Source organism: Staurois parvus, unplaced genomic scaffold (genome assembly GCF_062004578.1).
Source record: "Staurois parvus isolate SC_StPar_1 unplaced genomic scaffold, SC_StPar_1.0 ptg002686l, whole genome shotgun sequence".
NCBI classification, from domain to species: Eukaryota; Metazoa; Chordata; class Amphibia; order Anura; family Ranidae; genus Staurois; species Staurois parvus.
Window position 1 is genome coordinate 1,791,763 of NW_028320482.1, and position 18,063 is coordinate 1,809,825.

Here is an 18,063-nt window from a genome sequence, read left to right on the forward strand (position 1 = left end):
TAATCGTCCCATGGTGATACTCTAATCACATATTCTTTACAAGTTAACCTAGACAATTCAGGATTCTCTTGCCTTTCTTTTTCTTAGCAATATCACTTAACACTTTACGCGGAGGCCTTGACATTTTTGGCAAAGATCCCTTACTTTGGATCTTTCCCATACTGGAAGCAAAAACAGCTGTTAGGCAAAGCAATAAATTTATTACAATATCAGTACTTATTCTCTGAAGCGGAGAGGTTGTAATGTCAACAAATAGTGTACCCAAGGTACCTGGCCTCTTCCTGTCCAATAGTACACTTCTTTGGGTTGGCCTTAAAACCAGATTTCCGTATAAAATCCAATACAGCCTGAACTTTTGGCAAATATGAGGCCTAATCTGTGCTATGGACAATCACATCATCCAGGTAAGCTGCAGCATACTTCTGATGGGGGCGGAGAATCTGATCCATTTTCCGCTGAAAGGTGGCCGGTGCATTCTGTAACCCGAACGGCTGTCACGGTCTGGGTCAGGTTCAGAGACCAGTTGCTACAGCGGTGCGAGGTCTAAGCATCCACCGGTCTTCCCCAGAGCTCCTAATGGTGGAGATGGATTTGGCTGCATGTGAATGCCAGGTCGCAGATCTCAGGATCATCCCACCAGGGAATGAGTAGGCTGGAAACCAAAAGCGGATCAAACAGTTCAGGGATCAAACAGAAGCGGAGTCGGTCACAAGCCAAGGGTCGGTCACCAATGGTAGTAGATAGGATGAGGCAGAATCGTAGTCAGTAGCAAGCCAAAGGTCGGTAACGTAGATGAAGACAGCAGCAGGAACAGTAAGCGGAATATTGGCTGGTAAGGCAGAATAATCTGGCAACCAGGAAGTGCAGAGACATGGCTTTTATAGGAAGTTCATGGGAGGAGCAAGGAGTTCAAGGTTCAAGACAAAACAGGGCAAAGGCAGGATCATCCAAAGAATTGTCAAGGGAGCTGTCCAGCATTCCAGGTGGCTCAGTGAGAAGAAACACTGTCTCTCACCGCAGAAGGCCCGGTTCAATTCCAGTCTCTGACAACGGCATTCTTTTATACTGGAATGACCCTTCCGGGGTTACAAATGCAGTCTTCTCCTTTGCTGATTTAGCTAGGGGAATCTGCCAATAACCTTTTGTCAAATCGAGCGTTGTCATGTACCGGGCTGCTCCGTCAGTCGATTAATTCATCTATCCGTGGCATGGGGTAGGCATCAAATTTTGTAACTTTATTTAACTGTCGAAAGTCATTACAAAATCACCAGCTCCCATCCGGTTTGGGCACCAACACTATGGGGCTGGACCAGTCACTTTGGGACTCCTCTATCACCCCTAAATCCAACATTCTCTGCACTTCCCCACATATTGCCTCTGGGATTCTATAGGGTTTTGGTTTTACCCTTTTACCCAGCGGGGTGATAATGTCATGCTCCACCCCTGAGGTTTGTCCCGGCAGCTCAGAAAAAACTTCTGAGTTGCGGAGCACAAACTCTTTAACTTCCTGTTGTTGGGTTTTAGATAGAGTGACTGCTATTCCAACCTCAGGAACCAAGCGGTCAGATGGAGCTGGGAACAAAGCCTCTGTGAATAAGGATTCCCTATCTCTCTAGGCCTTCAACAGATTAATGTGGTAGATCTGTTCAGGTTTTCGCCTTCCTGGTTGTCTGACCCTGTAGTTCACCTCGCTCACTTTCTCAATTACCTTGTATGGGCCATTCCATTTGGCCAGGAATTTGCTTTCTACTGTAGGGATTAATATTAGTGCTCTATCTCCCTGGGCAAATGACCTGGTCTGGGGCCCCCGATTGTACACCCTCTGCTGCACTAACTGCGCTTGGGCCAAATGTTCTTTTTCGATCGGCATTACCTGGGCAATTCTATCTTGCATTTGGGCAACATGCTCAATCACACTCCAGTGGGGAGAATTCCTTTGAAATACCCACTCGGCTGAAAATGAGAAATAGCTCCTTAGCTATCATCTTGGCAGAGGTATCTTGGAGCAGAATTGCCTCTGGATAGCGGGTGGCATAGTCGAGTAAGACCAACATGTACTGATGCCCCTAGCGGACTTCACCAGCGGACCTACCAAATCCATTGCAATCTTCTCAAAAGGGACCTCAATGATGGGAAGAGGTACAAGTGGACTACGGAAGTGGGGCATAGGGGCTGACTTATGACACTCCGGGCAAGAGGAAAAATAACTTTCTATCTCATTAATGACCCCAGGCCAATAGAACCTCTGCAATACTCTCTCCCTTGTTTTCTCTGCACCCAAATGACCCCCAAGGATGTGTCCATGAGCCAACTCCAACTTCCTGTAAGGTCTGGGCACCACCAGTTGCTCAATGGTTTTTCCACCCCTTGAGCGACTCGATATAGTAGGTCCCTTTCTACAAGTGAGTACGGATAAGCTCAAGGCTTATCTGGGATTTACTAGTTCGCCATCTATTTTTACCACATTTTCCCATGCTTTTATCAGTGTGGGGTCTTTCAACTGTTCGGTGGCAAAATTTTCCCTATGAACCTCTAAGTCCAAAAACTCAACAGCCAGCAGGTTTTTGTCTGAAGAGGTGGGGTCCTCCCTAGTTCCTTGAGTCTCCCCTGCTAGTACCAGCAAAGGGAACTCAGGAGAGTCCTCACCACACTCAGAGGATTTCTGGGATTCACCTTCCTGGTCTGAAGGGGAGACAGTGGGGGGGTCAGGACGATCCCAGAATTTTTGAAAATCCCTCCCCACAATGGCATCATGTGGTAAGTGAGGCACCAACCCTTCCTGATGATACAGGTTACCTTTGGGGGTCTCAAAAGACGTGGTTGCCACTGGATACTGTCAGGTGTCCCCATGCACACAAATATCAGCCACCTTTTTATACCCAGAGACCTCTGTAGTGACTAATTCCTCTTTTATCAAGGTTACCAGACTAGCTGAATCCAGCAACTCAACATTACTTCCATTAATAGACATTTTACATAAATGTTTCTCGATGCCCCGGCTGGCAGTGCATGCGACTGTCACAAACAGCGACTGACATCTGTCCCTTAGAAAGTCACATTGCATTGGCACATCCACCACTGGGCAATTGGCTGCAACACTCTCACTGGTAGCGGTAGCAAATAATCTTTTTTGCCGCCTCTTGTGGCCTTGACCTTCCCGGCTGCTCTTGCCAGACAATGGGAAAAACTCCCACCCTCTCCACCCTCACCCCTTAGTATCATCTTTCCGGCTGCTGGGGATGGTCTGGTCTTAGGGTGGAAAGTCCGTGAGTCTCTGGAAGAGGAGGTCAGGTTCTCTGTAGCCAAGTAACTCTCAACTAGATCCACAAGCTTGTCTGCTGTCTCTGGGTCTCCATGGCTGACCCACCTTTGAATGGCCCTAGGAATAGATCTCAGGAACCGATCTATAACGACACGTTCCACAATTTTTGGAGTGGTCAAAGTCTCTGGCTGCAGCCATTTCCTGCTCAGATGAATGAGATCATACATCTGCGACCTGGGGGGTTTCCCAAGCCGAAAAGTCCAATTATGCACACGCTGAGCCCGGACAGTGAGAGTAATACCCAATCGTGCCAATATTTCTGCTTTTAGCACATCATAGTCTTTTGCTTGGTCAGGCTCTAGGTCATAATAAGCTTTCTGTGACTCCCCAGCTAATAATGGGGCCATCAGTCCAGCCCACTGCTCCTTAGGCCACTTTTCCCTTTCAGCAGTCCATTCAAATGTGGTTAAAAACACCTCCGGATCATCCTCTCCAGTCATTTTTGGCAATAAACGGCCCACACAAAGTGATGGTGTACTACTCACTCCCAGCCTCAGTCTGCTGTCTCTGCTTCATGACGGCCTTAATTTTTTTTCTGGTGCCTCTGGTCCTGCTGCACCACCAATTCCCTATGGTGGGACTCCGCTTGTTCCAGGTCTTGCTGATGGGCTGCAATGCTCTGCTGGAGACTTGCATTAGTCTGTTGTTGATTAGCATTCGGCACAGACAACTATCTTATTATCTATACCATGCTCTCCTTTATTTACCACAAACTGCCCGTGGTCCTCCACCATATGTAACAGGGTTTGCTCGGCAGCGGGTGTGTGTGTGTCCCTGGGTGAGTTCACAACACAAAAAAACAGTAACAGCAAAACAGGAGTGTAGGCGAAAAACAAAAAGGTGCGGTTTATTTACACTATTTACAAGAAAACATCAAACCAAAAAGAAACATGAAATTAAATCCTTGCTACCTTGGCCATTTGGATGATCCAGAAGAGGACTGGGAGAATGTCATATGGTCAGATGAAACCAAAATAGAACTGTTTGGTAGAAACACAACTCATCGTGTTTGGAGGAGAGAGAATGCTGAGTTGCATCCAAAGAACACCATACCTACTGTGAAGCATGGGGTTGGCAACATCATGCTTTGGGGCTGTTTCTCAGCAAAGGGACCAGGATGACTGATCCATGTATAGGACAGAATGAATGGGGCCATGTATCGTGAAATTTTGAGTGCAAACCTCCTTCCATCAGCAAGGGCATTGAAGATGAAACGTGGCTGGGTCTTCCAACACGAGAATGATCTCAAATATACCGCCCGGGCAACGAAGGAGTGGCTTCGTAAGAAGCATTTCAAGGTCCTGGAGTGGCCTAGCCAGTCTCCAGAGCTCAACCCCATAGAAAACCTTTGGAGGTAGTTGAAAGTCCGTGTTGCCCAGCGACAGCCCCAAAACATCACTGCTCTAGAGGAGATCTGCATGGAGGATGGGCCAACATACCAGCAACAGTGTGTGCCAACCTTGTGAAGACTTACAGGAAACGTCTGACCTCTGTCATTGCCAACAAAGGATATATAACAAAGTATTGACATGAACTTTTGATATTGACCAAATACTTATTTTCCACCATAATTTGCAGATAAATTCTTTCCAAATCAGCCAATGTGATTGTCTGGATTTTTTTTCTCATTTTGTCTCTCATAGTTGAGGTCTACCTATGATGCCAATTACAGGCCTCTCTCATCCTTTTAAGTGGGAGAACTTGCACAATTGGTGGCTGACTAAATACTTTTTTGCCCCACTGTATGTAGCATTGGGCAGCACCAGAGCATGTGAATGAAACTTGCCTGCCCCACCGGTACAGTTGCACAAGGGTCCTATACGCCCAATGGAGAATAAACAATTGAGATAATTTATGAGAAGGAGAAAGAGAAATCACCGAAACAGATTCCAGGGCAGCATCCCAGACATCTCCAGCAAACTCTCCAATATGCCTTGACCACTGCACCCTATCCCAAAGACTAGCATGATCCTGCACCATGGACAATAACCGAGAGTAAACACGAGAGATCATGCCCTTCTTATGGGTTGCCTGAGTTACATCCTTAAGAAAAGTCGAGTCTGTCAATGTGAGATTAGAGAGCGAAGACTGGGCCTGTACCGCATGGCGTAGCTGAAGATAGCAGTAAAATTGCTTATGTGTAAGTCCATTTGCAGTTGTGAAAAGGACTTTACGGTCACTCCCGAGCAGGGACGGACTGACCATTTGGAAACTCGGGCACTGCCCGAGGGCCCGGGGTCAGTAGGGGGCCCCATGAAATGACCCTGGTACCTTTTTCATAGGCTTTTTTGAGTTTGGGCAATGACACAGGGGCCCCATGATCCCCTATTGCCTGGGGGCCCCATGAGTTGTCAGTCCGCCCCTGCCCCCGAGTACAGCTGAGATTTGAATTTCAGGCCTCAAACCCTCCAGTCCTGAAAACCCTCCAGTTTATATATTGCAAATTATTCCACAATGGGGTACAGGAGAGAAACCCAGTAATTTGAAAGGATGCTTTTACCGCACACCAGACGCTCCTCAAGAGGTCCGCAGTTGGAGCCATGGATGGAAGGACCGGTAGAGCCATCTCAAGATGAGAGAGAGCCGAAATGGTGGAATCAGGAAGGGAAATCAACTTGATCATGGGATCAGTATCATCAGATGAATCCCAACCAACCAGTTACTGCAATTGGGCCGCCAGGAAATATAGTGTAGGCTCCGGAGCCACCAGCCCCCCCGACTCCTTGCCATATTGCAACGTGAACAATTTTATCCTAGCCATCTATTTTTTCAAATGAGAGTCCTAAACTGGGTCTCTATATGATGAAACCATTTCTTAGGAATCCATATGGGAGAATTATGGAAAATATCAAGAAGTTGCGGGGCCAAAATCATTTTAATTAGATTAACCCTACCCACCACCGACAGAGGGAGTTTGCACCAACTGTTACACTTCAATTTCTGATGATGGAGTAGAGGTAAAAGATTGAAAGAAATGTACTGGAGCAGGAGATACTATCACCCTCAAATACTTAAATGTAGACACCATCTGTATGTGCTGTGCACAGATGTTAAGCTCTTGAAGTCGCTCTTGTTAAGATTTATCCCTCAGACCTTTCAGCATATGAATGTCGCAGCAACCAGTCTGCCCATTCTCCTCTGACCTCAACAATGCATTTTTGTCCATAAAACTGGATATTTTCTCTTCTTTGGACCATTCTCTGTAAACCCTAGAGATGGTTGTGTATGCAAATCCCAGTAGATCAGCAGTTTTTGAAATACTCAGACCAGCCAGTCTGGCACCAACAACCATGCACATTCAAACTCACTTAATTCCCCTTTCTTCCCCAATCTTATGGTTGGTTTGAACTTCAGCAAGTCGTCTTCACCACGTCTAGATGCCTAAATGCACTGAGTTGCTGCCGTGTGATTGGCTGATTAGCAATTTGTGTTACCAAGCAATTGAACAGGTGGACCTAAAGTGGTTGGTGAGTGTAGTTCTACAATTTGCCGGTCCTCCAAACATGCAAAATTCAGACTGGCAGCTAAACCCTACCCATGACATATCACCTCATCCTAGAAACAGAAAAGGAACACTCCCTGAAGGGAGGGACTCAGACGTATTTATTCTGTCTTGGAGGGGTTCATCAGAGGACAGAGTCAACCCATATATTATACCATGGATTTATCAGGAAAACCTTTTCTACACTCAGAACAGAAATATGGCTTCTCCCCTTGATGTATAACAAAGTCTGATTTCCATGTATAATATTTTCTGCAGGAATACAGCTATTCCCCTGTAAGAGGTCTCTGAGACAAGTTCTTATTTCTGTTGCTAACAGTTCCCACACTTAAGACAGGAATACGGCTTCTTCACTCCGCAAGATCTCTGATGTGTGACAAGCGCTGATTTCCATACATGACATCTATCACAACACAGCTATTCCTGTATATGGCACATCTGACATACAGCAACAATGGACTTTTGTGAAACATATTTACTACACTCAGGGCAGGTTTACGGCTTCTACAACGTGAGATCTTTGATGTCTAACAAGGTCTGATGTCTGTGAAAAACATTTCCCACACTCAGGACAGGAATATGACTTCTCCCTTGTGTGAATCATCTGATGTCTGCAAAGACTGGACTTCTCTGAAAAACATTTCCCGCACTCAGTGCAGGAATATGGCTTCTCTCCTGTGTGGGATCTCTGATGTCTAACAAGGTCTGATGTCTGCGTAAAACATTTCCTGCACTCAGGACAGGAATACAGCTTCTTCTCTAGGTGAGATTTCTGATGATTGTAAAGACTGGACAAGTGTAAAAAACATTTCCCGCACTCAGAGCAAGAATACAGCTTCTTCTGTCTATGAGATCTTCGATGTACAACAAGGTTTGATCTCTCCAAAAAATATTTCCCGCAGTCAGGGCAAGAATGTGGTTTCTGCCCAGAGTGAATCTTCTGATGTCTGTAAAGATTAGATCTCTCTGAAAAACATTTCCCACACTCACGGCAGGAATATGGCTTCTCGCCTGTGTGAGATCTTTGATGTGTTAGAAGATCTGCTTTTTGAGAAAAACATTTCCCACATTGCATACAGGAAAATGGCTTCTCCCCCGTGTGAATCTTCTGATGTTTGTTAAGAGCAGACTTCTCTGCAAAATGTTTCCCGCACTCAGGGCAGGAATAAGGCTTCTCACCCGTGTGACATCTTTGATGTTTAACCAGGTCTGAATTCTGTAAAAAACATTTCCCGCACTCAGGACAGGAATGCGGCTTTTCCCCCGTGTGAATTCTCTGGTGTCTGTACAGACTGGATATGTCTGAAAAACACTTTCCACACTCAGGGCAGGAATAAGGCTTCTCACCTGTGTGAAATCTTTGATGTTTAACCATTTCAGAATTCTTTGAAAAACATTTCCCACACTCAGAACAGGAATGAACCTTTTCACCTGTGTGAGATCTCTGATGTACAGTAAAACTTAATTTAGAGCTACAACTTTTCATACATTCAGGACAAAAATATTTCTTCTTCCCCTGAATTCCGGCTCCATCCCTCACAGTACGAGGTTGGTCAGATTCAGAAGGATTTGATGGTCCATCCACACTGTGTAGTCCACCATCCATAGCTGAGCTCATTGTCTTTTCTCCTGCACAATCTCTTGTGATGTCCTCATCTTCCATTTTACAACCCGAAGATAAAGTGAGATGATCCTTTGAGAGTTGCTCGATGGCGTGTCCTGGAAAATATAAAAACACAATCAATAGATACAAGAGGGTTAGTTCACTTACACCAAGATTTCATCTAGAAAAGGCAGATATGAGTGAGAAGATGTTCTATATGAATGTCCCAACCAGCTGTGACTTCCCTTCTTCAGTAAAAGGTCCTTTGGTCCTCCTCCCAGATCACTTCTACATTTCCCCAGCCTTGTCAGAAGAGCAGGAACCAATGGGGACTGGGAGGGGTATGCTCTTCACACAACCACAAGGCTAGGCTCTGGGTCATGTGATCTCTGATAATGATGAGGTTCATAGTTCAGACCTGTAGGACCTTTAGCATAGAACACGTGACCATAGGTCTAGGCTTCTGATGATGAGCAGCACTGGAGGGTGTTTGGAGAAGTATTTTCTACTGAAAAGACAAGTTTCAGTTTTTTATGTTCCTCCTTAGTTTTGATCATAACATCATGTCGGAGTACACAAATTGTGGCTGCAGCACAGAGAAGGAGGTTTATCTTTACGAGGAGCTTCAGTCTCCCACAAAAACAATAAAAGTCAGCAGCTACCAAAACTGTAGCTGCTCACTTTTAAAATATAGCCACTTACCTGTCCTATGATCCAGCGGTGTCATCAAAACAGCCGGGTTCACTGGCCATCCTGTGTCTCTGATGCCAACATCTTAAGTGTAGGAACCCAACTGTGACAGCTTGCGGCTTCACAGCTGGGTGCCCACTGCGCATGTGCGAACAGACCTGCACATTGTGAATGGTCCCGCAGTCTTCTGGGAACTGTCACATGTCCCAGAAGACTGCGTGGGGGAGGAGAAGTTATGCTTCCAACCACCTAGGAGATCGCATCGTAAGTGGGAGCGGGTAACTGTCAAAATGGGGTACCCGCTACCCCCCCACCTCCCAAAAGATGCCAATCCTTAATGAGGAGAAGGGGACAAGGTCCTAAAGCAGAACTTCCCCTTTTGGGTGGAGCTCCACTTTAAAGAAAAAGGAAATATGCAGAATGGGTATCAGTGACTATTATTAACTGCTTATTGGCTGATATCACTCATCTCCCGCCCTACTCTGGACCAATCAGTGTGCAGGAACAGAGCAGAGATAACAGAAGAATATATTGTGGCTCACCTGTGCTGATCTCTGTAGTAGTGTCCTCCTCTTTGAATGTCCTCATCATTCCAGCCTCCTCCGTATATTGCTGATCATCCCTCACATACGTCTCTTCTACTTCACCCTCAACTTTCATCTTCATCAGATCTTCACCCTAAACCAACAGAATGGCAGAAAATAACATCTGTAATATAGAAGGATTTATGATGTGAGATCACATAGAAAATATCATCTTGTAGAGTCCACACATCGTCTCCACATGTCAGAGTGTTCCATCACTTTATGTTCCAGACCCTCAACTCCACCGACCTGATGATGGTGAGGGATGGTGTGATCTTCCTGTGTGGAATCCCGGGAATACAGAGGACGGGGACATCTCTCTGGTGGGTTCCCATGACTGGATCCATCTGTAGGAAACACACACACTGACTGAATCCATTGTTTCTATGTGTTTATCAGATGATGGGGGATCTAGGTGGATCCTCCGTACTGCTCTCTCCTTTACAATAAAGTCTCCTCTTACCCGGTGATGTGAGGGGCGGCTGATTGTCCATCATGACGTCCTTGTAGAGATCCTTGTGTCCTTCTAAATACTCCCACTCCTCCATGGAGAAATAGACAGTGACACCCTGACACCTTATAGGAACCTGACACACACAATGATACAGTCACCATCCAGACACATCCCTTGTCTGTTACTGGAGAATGTCCCAGAATTCCCGGCACCGCTCACCTCTCCTGTCAGCAGCTCCATCATCTTCTTGGTGACTTCTAGAATCTTCTGCATGTTGTGTCTCTCAGGTTTTAGGGAGTCACATGGAGGCACTGTGATGGTCATATGGTCACCTGACATCAGAAGAGGAAATCTCTGCATTGGAGAAGCATAAGGAATATCATGTTAGACTCCCAGAATCCTCCTCACCTCTCCGGTCAGGTCTGTGTTTTATTAATAGAGATAAGAGTGACATCATGTGACCTCCCAGAATCCTCCTCACCTCTCCGGTCAGCAGGTAGATGATCTCCAGGGTGAGGTTTAGTATCCTCTCAGTCATGTGACTCCTGTCCACCTCCATCCTCATTGATGTGGTCATGTGATCTATGCAGGTTTCTCTGTAGACAGATAGTGGAGAATTATCTGGACTGTATCAATTGAACAGACACATCCCTTGTCTGTTACTGGAGAATGTCCCAGAATTCCCGGCACCGCTCACCTCTCCTGTCAGCAGCTCAGTGATCTCTCTGGTGACTTCTAGAATCTTCTTCTTTCTCTCTTCTATCAGGGAGGGAGGTGGAGGCAATGTGATGTCATGTGATCTCCAGACTTCACAGGAGGAAAACTCTAGATCTGAACACAAAGAGTAAAATTAAACTATATTCCCTGAATCCTCCTCACCTCATCCTTCAGGTCTCCATTATATTAAAGCCCCACTTCAGACTGAGGTATAATTTACCAACACAGTGTGGCAGCACCCAAATATTGCAGAGTTCCCCTTTAAGCTTTAACATTTCTAAAAGCCTCTGTTTGCAGAACCAGGTCATCAGCTCATTTCCTCCCCCTCATTTCCTGTGGAACAATGTGTTTCAGTCTAGCAGCTGACACCCTAACTTTCAGTGTGTGATATTTTATCTAAATTTGAAACCGCAAAGGCTATATCCTGAACTGCTCAGAATGTATTTTAAAACTACAAAAAGTAAAGAGGAAATATATGCATTGTGACATAACTGTTGATATATACACCATGTAAGATGTTTTTCAAGGCACTTAGCTTGCAGACACGAGTCTGGCTAAGTCCCAGCTGGTAAATAAAAAGCTTGTTTTCCTCAAGTTCGTGTCCAGAGTTTTCCTGGAATTCCCAAAGTTGCTATTACAACAGGACCCTCCAACTATGTAAGTTAAAAGCTTGTAGTAAACAGAGCAGAAATAACAATGTAGCAGTAGGACCTCACAGCTCTACTTCCATAGGACTCTGACCTGGTGGGCGATCTTCTGCAGATGTATTTTTACCCCAAGACACAGGATATGACACATCTGCAGAGGAGGAAGTCACATTTGACTCAACACCTTCAGCAGTAAACCAGATTATTTAAAGTGACATTACACCAAAATAATTAACAAAGGTAAAACACAACAGGATAGTGACATGCAGTAATCACCTGCCTACAGACCCTGTCATCAAAACTGGCTGATCCATATAATCTATGGCCACAGAACAAGGATTTTCTTCTCTCCTAGCCCATATTGTGACACCTCAAGGACTCGGCATTTACAGATTTCATGTTATTTCTATGCACTGCCCATCTAGGGGAATCACAATAAAAAATAAAATAAGTGGCTTCTGGTACCAATACATACTGCTAGAGAGAGATTGTGTCATTGCATTACCAGTGTCTGTGTGTTTGGTCTTCCTAGAGAGATCGGTGTATTGTGTGACCGGTGTCTGTGTGCTCAGTCTTCCTGGAGAGATCAGTGCATTGTGTGACCGGTGTCTGTGTGCTCGGTCTTCCTAGAGAGATCAGTGAATTGTGTGACAGGTGTCTGTGTGCTCGGTCTTCCTAGAGAGATCGGTGTATTGTGTGACCAGTGTCTGTGTGCTCGGTCTTCCTAGAGAGAACGGTGTATTGTGTGACCGGTGTCTGTGTGCTCGGTCTTCCTAGAGAGATCGGTGTATTGTGTGACCGGTGTCTGTGTGCTCGGTCTTCCTAGAGAGATCGATGTATTGTGTGACCGGTGTCTGTGTGCTCGGTCTTCCTAGAGAGATCGGTGTATTGTGTGACCGGTGTCTGTGTGCTCGGTCTTCCTAGAGAGATCGGTGTATTGTGTGACCGGTGTCTGTGTGCTCGGTCTTCCTAGAGAGATCGGTGTATTGTGTGACCGGTGTCTGTGTGCTCGGTCTTCCTAGAGAGATCGGTGTCTGTGCGCTCGGTCTTCCTAGAGAGATCAGTGTATTGCGTGACCAGTGTCTGTGTGCTCGGTCTTCGATAGAGAGATCGGTGTATTGTGTGACAGGAGTCTGTGTGCTCGGTCTTCCTAGAGAGATCGGTGTATTGCGTGACCAGTGTCTGTGTGCTCGGTCTTCCTAGAGAGATCGGTGTATTGTGTGACCGGTGTCTGTGTGCTCAGTCTTCCTAGAGAGATCGGTGTATTGTGTGACCGGTGTCTGTGTGCTCGGTCTTCCTAGAGAGATCGGTGCATTGTGTGACTGGAGTCTGTGTGCTCGGTCTTCCTAGAGAGATCGGTGCATTGAGATCGGTGTATCGTGTGACCGGTGTCTGTGTGCTCGGTCTTCCTAGAGAGATCGGTGTATTGTGTGACCAGTGTCTGTGTGCTCGGTGTTCCTAGAGAGATTGGTGAATTGTGTGACCGGTGTCTGTGTGCTCGGTCTTCCTAGAGAGATCGGTGTATTGAGTGACCAGTGTCTGTGTGCTCGGTGTTCCTAGAAAGGTTGGTGCATTGCGTGACCAGTGTCTATGTGCTCGGTCTTCCTAGAGAGATCGGTGTATTGCGTGACCAGTGTCTGTGTGCTCGGTCTTCCTAGAGAGATCGGTGTATTGTGTGACCGGTGTCTGTGTGCTCGGTCTTCCTAGAGAGATCGGTGTATTGTGTGACCGGTGTCTGTGTGCTCGGTCTTCCTAGAGAGATCGGTGTATTGTGTGACCGGTGTCTGTGTGCTCGGTCTTCCTAGAGAGATCGGTGTCTGTGCGCTCGGTCTTCCTAGAGAGATCAGTGTATTGCGTGACCAGTGTCTGTGTGCTCGGTCTTCGATAGAGAGATCGGTGTATTGTGTGACAGGAGTCTGTGTGCTCGGTCTTCCTAGAGAGATCGGTGTATTGCGTGACCAGTGTCTGTGTGCTCGGTCTTCCTAGAGAGATCGGTGTATTGTGTGACCGGTGTCTGTGTGCTCGGTCTTCCTAGAGAGATCGGTGCATTGTGTGACCGGTGTCTGTGTGCTCAGTCTTCCTAGAGAGATTGGTGTATTGTGTTACTAGTGCCTGTGTGCTCGGTCTTCCTAGAAAGGTTGGTGCATTGCGTGACCAGTGTCTGTGTGCTCGGTCTTCCTAGAGAGATCGGTGTATTGTGTGACCGGTGTCTGTGTGCTCGGTCTTCCTAGAGAGATCGGTGTATTGTGTGACCGGTGTCTGTGTGCTCGGTCTTCCTAGAGAGATCGGTGTCTGTGCGCTCGGTCTTCCTAGAGAGATCAGTGTATTGCGTGACCAGTGTCTGTGTGCTCGGTCTTCGATAGAGAGATCGGTGTATTGTGTGACAGGAGTCTGTGTGCTCGGTCTTCCTAGAGGGATCGGTGTATTGTGTGACCGGTGTCTGTGTGCTCAGTCTTCCTAAAGAGATCGGTGTATTGTGTGACCGGTGTCTGTGTGCTCAGTCTTCCTAGAGAGATTGGTGTATTGTGTTACTAGTGCCTGTGTGCTCGGTCTTCCTAGAGAGATCAGTGTATTGTGTGACCGGTGTCTGTGTGCTCGGTCTTCCTAGAAAGGTTGGTGCATTGCGTGACCAGTGTCTGTGTGCTCGGTCTTCCTAGAGAGATCGGTGTATTGTGTGACCGGTGTCTGTGTGCTCGGTCTTCCTAGAGAGATCGGTGTATTATTGTGTGACTGAAGTCTGTGTGCTCAGTCTTCCTAGAGAGATTGGTGTATTTTGTGACCGGTGTCTGTGTGCTCGGTGTTCCTAGAGAGATTGGTGAATTGTGTGACCGGTGTCTGTGTGCTCGGTCTTCCTAGAGAGATCGGTGTATTATTGTGTGACTGAAGTCTGTGTGCTCAGTCTTCCTAGAGAGATCGGTGTATTGTGTGACCGGTGTCTGTGTGCTCGGTGTTCCTAGAGAGATTGGTGTATTGTGTGACCGGTGTCTGTGTGCTCGGTGTTCCTAGAGAGATTGGTGAATTGTGTGACCGGTGTCTGTGTGCTCGGTCTTCCTAGAGAGATTGGTGTATTGTGTGACCGGTGTCTGTGTGCTCTGTCTTCCTAGAGAGATTGGTGTATTGTGTGACCGGTGTCTGTGTGCTCTGTCTTCCTAGAGAGATTGGTGTATTGCGTGACCGGTGTCTGTGTGCTCGGTCTTCCTAGAGAGATCGGTGCATTGAGATCGGTGCATTGTGTGACTGGAGTCTGTGTGCTCAGTCTTCCTAGAGAGATCGGTGTATTGTGTGACCGGTGTCTGTGTGCTCGGTCTTCCTAGAGAGATCGGTGCATTGTGTGACTGGAGTCTGTGTGCTCGGTCTTCCTAGAGAGATCGGTGCATTGAGATCGGTGTATCGTGTGACCGGTGTCTGTGTGCTCGGTCTTCCTAGAGAGATCGGTGTATTGTGTGACCAGTGTCTGTGTGCTCGGTGTTCCTAGAGAGATTGGTGAATTGTGTGACCGGTGTCTGTGTGCTCGGTCTTCCTAGAGAGATCGGTGTATTGAGTGACCAGTGTCTGTGTGCTCGGTGTTCCTAGAAAGGTTGGTGCATTGCGTGACCAGTGTCTATGTGCTCGGTCTTCCTAGAGAGATCGGTGTATTGCGTGACCAGTGTCTGTGTGCTCGGTCTTCCTAGAGAGATCGGTGTATTGTGTGACCGGTGTCTGTGTGCTCGGTCTTCCTAGAGAGATCGGTGAATTGCATGACCGGTGTCTGTGTGCTCGGTCTTCCTAGAAAGATTGGTGTATTGTGTTGTGAAGAACCGTCCCTTTGTGATAACATTTTGCCCTTTCCATTCTGGTTTTATCCCCTTGTTAAGTGGCCTTCCCATTCTACCATTTTTTAAAATTGTATATGTTGAGTAGCTCTTATGTAGACAGGCATTCTGCAGTTTGATTGGGTAATGGGGACTTGTAACCTTTCACTTATCCTGATTTCATACTGTGCTGATTACTGTTGTATTGTACTGTAGAGTTTTGGGTGTGGGTGGGGAACCAGGTGTAAGACTATCTGGTGGGAGTGGAGGGGGGCAGGGATTACTGGCAGCCTGTACTGTATAATTTGAGTTGTGTTTATTAAAGCGATGCATTCATTCACCCTACACGAAGTTCCTACTCGTGGTTTGGGATATCGGGGAAGGATTGTCTTTGAGCTTTAATACCCACCTTAGCAGAGCACTAGAAGACTTGCTGGGAAAGGGGACCATTGGCTGAGACTACGCTGCGGATGCCGCATTGCTCTGCAAGAGGAAGCGAAGGCGGAACGGTTCCGCCACAGCTGGTTGGCAGCGTATGGAGCTTTCATCATTGCGGAGAAAGTCCAAATCACCAACGGGGACCCCATCCTTTTCACGGAGACGTCCCTGCTCGGCCAGAAGGATGTACGGGACCTCTGGAAGCCAGCTCTCCAAAGCCTGCTTGTCACTCGGGGAGGTATCGCTGGCTCCAAGACCATAGAGGAACTGTTGGCCAAGATTATAGCCCTGGACCAAGCGGATGCGCACCCTACTTCACCTGATGCACACTCTGCTATGCTTGAAGCGAATACCACTCCGCCAGAAGTGAACTCCGCTTCATGGGAGGAGTTGGAGGAACAGAGCAGCTCATCAGCCCTTGAAACGCCAGGCCCACTTAGAACCGTATGGAGACCCTTATACCATTTTGATTATAACAAGAGGTGGAGTGGAAACGCTCCCACCCCCAAATAGATTTCCAAGGCCCTGGACGATGCCACCCAACTGCGGCTTAGTCACTCCCGGTCATCCACCAAGGACTCGGTCTGGAAGGGGATTACCTCCCGCCTTCTCCAGACTGCAGCTGGACCAAAGAAAATTCCCTGCACTGTTTTTAAAACTTTCTCGGAGGCGGATGGGGACATTGACAACTTTCTTCAGGAGTTTGAACCTTTGTGCACCATCCATGATGTGGCAGTCAAAGACTGGATCCCCATTTTGAGCAGCAAGCTAACCGGTTGGGCTGCAGGCACGTTCAGGACAGTACCCGACAGCTACTGCTTGGATTACAATTATGTTAAGGAACACTTGCTGGCCCGCTACGCTCTCACCCCAGAAGTGTACCGCTTAAAGTTCCTGGCACTCAAGAAGAAACCCCAGGACACCTTCACTGAATGGGGACATCAGTTACAACACGCTGCCCACAGCTGGGTTTGAGGGTGTCAGATCACCAAGCTGGAGGAACTGTTACAACTGCTGTTACTGGAGCAGTTTTACAATGGACTTCCAGGGGATGTTAAACATTGGGTCTGGGACAGACACCCCCTAACCTTAGCCGACGCTAGTTGCTGGGCAGATGTGTACCTGGACAACAGGAGGCTAACCGAGCCCGCCATTCCCCATGCACCTCGTCTACAACCAGTGGTGCCCACTCGAGAATGCCTCAGACCACCCACACCTTCTGACCCAAAGCGGTCTGGCCCACATTGTTATGGCTGCAACAAAACAGGGCACATCCGCATTCATTGCCCCCAGAATCAACCAAGGCCCCAGACCAGCCAAACCCCTCGGGGCACTTCCAACCGACCCACCACTCCCTATGGCCAAGCCTCTGCCTACTGCTTGCAGAACCACCCCAGTGACACCGCCTCTTCACGGAGGAATTTTAAAATTGAGGATGAGGACATCGGGGTCTTTCACGAGGCTAACCCTCTCCCCCGGACAATCGCCAACATCACCAACAGGTTGTCCATGTTAATGGCCGTCGGGCCAAAGGATTACGGGACACTGGGGCCACCCTCGCCCTAGTCCAACCCCAACTGGTAACAGACCGGGTCAAAACCGGGTGGTTTGTGGCCGTACAAGTAGCGGTAGGCCATGTGTACTGGATTCCTACCGCAAGGGTTCATCTGGACTGCTGGGCCGGGGCCAGGGACGTTGAAATTGGAGTAATGCGGAACCTGCCGGCTGAGGTTCTCCTTGGAAATGATCTGGGAGTCCTGGTCTCTGCTTTTGGCACCGAAACCCCTGCCGAAGCTCATCCGGCCATCACTCGCCACCAGACTAGAGAGCATGCTGCCGCTCCACCTGCCGAGGCTCTGGTAAGAGTCGAAAACCCACCCCCTGCTGAGCTGGTCCCTGCCCTGACCTGGGATTCCACCGCTGATTTTGCGGTGCAGATGCATGACTAAGCATTGCCACACTAAACAAGGTTCATTAATAATAATAATAATAATAATAATAATAATAATAACATCTTATTACCTTCTCTGCTGCCACTTCCACCAACGTCTCCTCTCCACTTCCTCCCACCTCACCTCTCACCTGGAACTTCCTGTGTGTACCTGACATCACTTCCTGTCTGTGCCAGACATCACTTCCTGCCTGTACCTGACATCACTTCCTATCTGTGCCTGACATCACTTCCTGTCTCTTAGAGAGACTTCCTGTCTGGATAAAACTGAGATCACTGAGCTGCTAGAAATTGCAGCCAAATAAAATTTTCATAATGTGAACACGGCCTTGTCATTGTTGCTAAGTGTCCCAAATCTTCAGGA

General features: G+C 47.5%; 1 protein-coding gene and 1 long non-coding RNA gene across 2 annotated transcripts; both read right to left on the reverse strand.

The window, feature by feature from the left end:
• Positions 1-4,142: 4,142 nt before the first annotated feature.
• LOC149429929 (uncharacterized) lies at positions 4,143-9,971 on the reverse strand. Its single transcript, XM_089666382.1, has 2 exons — positions 9,660-9,971; positions 4,143-8,543 (listed from the first exon to the last, which is right to left on the reverse strand). Exons 1-2 carry the CDS (start codon positions 9,781-9,783, stop codon positions 7,309-7,311), a joined length of 1,359 nt encoding a protein of 452 aa, XP_089522508.1. The 5' UTR covers positions 9,784-9,971; the 3' UTR covers positions 4,143-7,308.
• A 417-nt stretch (positions 9,972-10,388) lies between these two features.
• Positions 10,389-17,830, reverse strand: LOC149429930 (uncharacterized). Its single transcript, XR_016310088.1, has 4 exons — positions 17,771-17,830; positions 10,853-10,986; positions 10,637-10,751; positions 10,389-10,509 (listed from the first exon to the last, which is right to left on the reverse strand). It is a non-coding gene; the product is annotated as an uncharacterized LOC149429930 (long non-coding RNA).
• Positions 17,831-18,063: the final 233 nt, after the last annotated feature.

Excerpts from the sequence above, each read along its gene's own strand:
- LOC149429929 (XM_089666382.1), bottom strand. The coding sequence starts at position 9,783 with ATGAAGATGAAAGTTGAGGGTGAAGTAGAAGAGACGTATGTGAGGGAT. Across the intron at positions 8,544-9,659 it reads TACTACAGAGATCAGCACAG|GACACGCCATCGAGCAACTC; the intron begins GTGAGCCACAAT and ends TATATTTTCCAG.